Genomic DNA, 4,298 nt, shown 5'->3' with positions numbered 1-4,298 from the left:
TTATATTGATAGTTTTTATTATTTCAGAATGATTGACATTTGATGATGTATATCAAAGTAAGTCTAGCCATAACCCAACTGGTCATAGTTCTGTGCCTTATGATACATATGTTTTCATGGGTAAAACACACTAGTCCATCTTTGTAAAATATACACAGTAATAATTATTATAATTATTTGGCCGGTTCTCTGAGTCTGATGTGCATTCTGTAGGGCCTGGGTGTGAGCGTGGCCCCATACACAGGGGTGTAATCTGGTTCCCCGGCATCTTCAGGCCAAACAAACTGGAATCGACGCAGCAGAGTGGCGATAATCAAGAAGAGCTCCATACGAGCAAGACCCTCACCAAGACACACACGGGTTCCTTTAAACAATGAATATAAGTATACTAGTCATTAAACAAGATCAAACAAGGATAACCATAGACACATGTGACTTTATGTTATATGTTTAGTTACCTGTCGAGAAGGGAATAAAGGCTTCAGGTTTTTTAAACTGCCCCTCATCATTCAGGAAGTTAGCTGGATTAAACTCATGAGGAAACTTCCACTGACCTTCTTCTTTTAGTACAGATGCAAGATTAGGAATAACTACTGTTCCCTAGGACAGAGAAATAATTTATTTAGATTATGTCGGACAAACTTGTTTATATTGATGTTTTCTTACCTTTGGGATGTTGTAACCCATCAGCTCTGTGTCTTTGGTGGTGCAGTGAAACACACTCAGTGGTACGGTGTTTGCCACACGCTGAACTTCATGAATCACAGCCTGGGTGTACGGCATATTGTGTCTGTCTTCAAAAGACGCCTGATCTTTACCTTCCAAAACTTCATCAATCTCTCGCTGACATCTCGCTGGAGAAAAGACAAGGACATCTTTGCATGTATTTAAGCTAAAGAACAGAGCAAAAATAATCACAATGAACTCGATTTGTTTTTGAAATACAGACCCTGAACTTCGGGGTGATTCATGAGGTAGAGGAATCCAGTGAGGAGGGTATTGGAGGTAGTATCAGTCCCTGCAAAGTGCAAATCCAAAATGTACAATGTAAGTCGGTCTTCACAAAAGCTGGAACCATCATTACCTCTCTGGAGAAGTAAAGATATCATGGGCTTAGTGATAATACATAATAAATGCATCTTAAAATGTGGTTTTAAACCTGTAAATATTGGAAGAATTGTATTTTAGTTTTTCATAATCACAGATGCCCACACACCTTATCAAGCTCATCCAGATAGCAGTCAATGAAGTCCCTCGGCTTTCCTGGGACTCTGGTCTTCTTGTGCTCGTTGATCAAATTTAAAGACATCTGTCTGGCTGTAGAGGCATTTGTAAAAGCCTTCTTAAAGGCTTTTAAGGGCAGACTTCTCACCATAGGTAAAGCATCATAAATCTGCATTGAAACAAAAGTAAATTACAAATACAGTTTAAAACAGTCTGATGCGGTGATAAACAGTATCAACATATTCAACATACTGTATACATAACTTATGATTTTCCTTACCATAGCCCATGGTCCATTGGCGATCTTTAAATTCTCCGTAATTATATCAATAAAACGCTTAAAGAATTCATCATCATAATCAAAGCGAGATCCAAACAGAACCATGCAGATGATATTTGATGCAGCATTGTGGAACATAGTCTTAGGATCAATGGAGCTTCCTGAAAGACACAATGCACATCATGAGTAAGTTTATATAGATGCTGAAATACAGTTGTCAAGACATTGATATTGGAAGATGCTTTTATCCAAAGTGACTTACAGTTTTTTAGGTAAGCCTACACTCCTTTTAATCGGTATGTGTATTAGGATCAAACCTATGATTTTTTGTGCTGCTAATGCAATGCTCTACCAACTGAGCTACAAATGTCATTTATAATGAAATAATAAAATGGGTACATTCTTACCAACAACTTTATTCAGTTGATCAACAATATGTGAGATCTCTCCCAGAATCCTCTCCTCCATTGTTTGCTTCCCCAGACCAAAGTTTCTCAGGGTCATGAGAGAAAAGCGTCTGTGTTCTTTCCAACCAGGGCCATAGTCAGACAAAATAACACCTATAGTATATTTGAATGTGAGTTATGGACCAGCATGTTCAGTGATGGGCAATAACGCGTTAGAAGTAACGTGTTACTGTAATCCGATGACTTTTTTTAAGTAACAAGTAAAGTAACTAATTACTTTTGAAATTAAGTAATCAGTAAAATAGCTGGATTACTTTCTTGGACAAGTAATCAGTAATTAATAACTATTTACTATTTCCAAGTAACTTGACCAACACTGACCATGTTGATACCAAGTGTGTTTTTGGTCAGGTTAGGCTGCAAATTGCTCTTTGAAGTCGCTATTTGGAGCAGCCAATAAGCAAATAAACTCACAATATTTATTAACCTTAGTCTGTACAAGGTATTAAAGTGAGGGGTGTATTTTTAGGCAGATTAATGTTAACACAATTCACCACTGTGTGTAGTAAATTTACCTCCTCCATCCATGACATGGTTGATCATGAGGTCTTGAGAGCGTCCAGCAAACTCAACCGCCTTATTAACAAGAGCTTCCTTCATAACCTCAAAACCATTAAGCACTACTGTAGGTTTTGATCCCATGTACAAACTGTAAACCTTTCCATAACAATTTGCCATCTAAAAAGTATTAAGCATAAAGATAGCATTAAGCATTAGGCTAAAAAATGCTCATTAATTACTGGAAATATTAAATCAATGCCATATCGTTTGAAAGCAAATAATGATTGTTGTACACAAATATATTCTTTTAGGTTTTAAACTGGTATTTAAAGGAAAAGCAATACCATACCCTATCAAAGTCTTTTAAAGGATTAGCAATGTTGAGTTGGAGCAGATTTCCAAAAAATGGGACTGGACGTGGTCCAGGAGGAAAGTTCTTAGGCCTTGGAATGGGGATGAAAAGAAAGAGAATGAAGATGCACGTCCACACCAGAATTAATCCGAGCATGTTGACTGATGGCTAACTGTTACACTCAATTGATCAACGCTCTCATACGCATACATACTGGAGCATCGAGCCCTCCTCCCACTTTTATATAACATGTTGAAAAAGCATGTGTCAGCTGTTCTGTCTGTGTGTAAACAGAGATAGATAAAAAAGAATGTTTATGGAAACCCAAGGTGTAAAGGATGAGCAATTTTGATATAACAGTGCTGTATTCATGGGGTTAGATGAGGTTTGAACATTGAGACATATGCAACTGATGCTGTCCATCAATAAAACTGTTCTATTTTATCATCTAATCTTCGTCTCACATCGTGTTTATGCTCTCCTCTAGCAACAATTAATCAACCTTTTAACTGACAGATGCCTGTTAAACAAGTAAACTTATATTTTCTTGCGTGATCTGGCGTCCGGGGCTGGATCGTTTTTTATTTTCTCTATGGTGTGGAGACCTGATCTAACAGATTTCTCCATTTGTCTCCCTCCAGACTACAATTCCCATTATCCTCTCTCTCCATTTAAACTCTCTCTGTTTTTCATATAGTTGTCCAGTCTCTATTGTATTTAATGCCTTTAATACGGTAAATCATAGAATTCTTATATCTTTATTAAGTTTTACCTTTACTTTTCTCCACATACGTGAGGATGGATTTAATCTTATTTGTTAGGTCACACACAGTATGTTAGTATACATAATTATAAGTTAGCCCCTCTGAGTATATTTTTTGGTGTTCCACAAGGATCTATTTTGGGTCCTTTACTTTTTATATTGTACATCAATGATCTTCCATTGTTCTGTCCATACACTAACATTCAAATGTATGCGGATGACACTGTTATTTATATACACCAAAGTAGTGCGTCACAAGTTGCAAATAAACTTCCAGAATCCCTGGTTCATGTCACAGCTTAGCTAGAACAATGCTTTTTACAGTTAAACACCTCTAAAACAGTGAGTATGTTCTTTACTAAAACTAATAGTTTAAGTGTAGTGCCAGACGTTTTTGTATCAAGTGAAAGATTACAAGTTGTATCTGAATATCTGAATATAAGTATCTCAGTGTTTTGGTTGATTCCAAACTTTTATGTCCACCGAATCAGTTATTTGTGCCAGAGGAGTTAAGTTATTCAGTGGGGTCATTGTTTTAGTGTGGCTAGGTTAAGCAACAATTGTGGTGGCCACTTATGGCCAAGAACCCTTCCTCCTGAAGCCAGCAACTCTCTATGGTGGAGTACGCCCACAACTTGTTACCAGTCTCTCTCCGTTTAAGTGTAGGTTACCAGCCACCTGTTTTTCCCAGTCTGAAATCCGAAGTCACAG

General features: G+C 37.2%; 1 protein-coding gene across 1 annotated transcript; it reads right to left on the bottom strand.

Annotated features, from left to right (window-relative positions):
* On the bottom strand, nucleotides 1-3,040 carry LOC135781333 (cytochrome P450 2F2-like). The gene is made up of 9 exons (XM_065291753.2): nucleotides 2,822-3,040; nucleotides 2,487-2,649; nucleotides 1,912-2,064; nucleotides 1,505-1,665; nucleotides 1,217-1,393; nucleotides 950-1,088; nucleotides 667-854; nucleotides 459-600; nucleotides 1-364 (listed from the first exon to the last, which is right to left on the bottom strand). Exons 1-9 carry the CDS (start codon nucleotides 2,978-2,980, stop codon nucleotides 174-176), a joined length of 1,473 nt encoding a protein of 490 aa, XP_065147825.1. The 5' UTR covers nucleotides 2,981-3,040; the 3' UTR covers nucleotides 1-173.
* Nucleotides 3,041-4,298: the final 1,258 nt, after the last annotated feature.

The sequence above is a fragment of the Paramisgurnus dabryanus genome, chromosome 23 (genome assembly GCF_030506205.2).
Source record: "Paramisgurnus dabryanus chromosome 23, PD_genome_1.1, whole genome shotgun sequence".
Classification (NCBI taxonomy): Eukaryota; Metazoa; Chordata; class Actinopteri; order Cypriniformes; family Cobitidae; genus Paramisgurnus; species Paramisgurnus dabryanus.
The sequence above is the reverse complement of the archived record's forward strand: the minus strand, read 5'-3'. Positions and strand labels throughout refer to the sequence as shown.

What these genes read in the sequence shown, in the direction of transcription:
- LOC135781333 (XM_065291753.2), bottom strand. Translation starts at nt 2,980, where the DNA reads ATGCTCGGATTAATTCTGGTGTGGACGTGCATCTTCATTCTCTTTCTT. An exon ending in ATCTGGATGAGCTTGATAAG is followed by an intron (nt 1,089 to 1,216) that starts GTGTGTGGGCAT and finishes TTACTTCTCCAG; the next exon opens with AGAGGTAATGATGGTTCCAG. An exon ending in CTTTATTCCCTTCTCGACAG is followed by an intron (nt 365 to 458) that starts GTAACTAAACAT and finishes CATTGTTTAAAG; the next exon opens with GAACCCGTGTGTGTCTTGGT.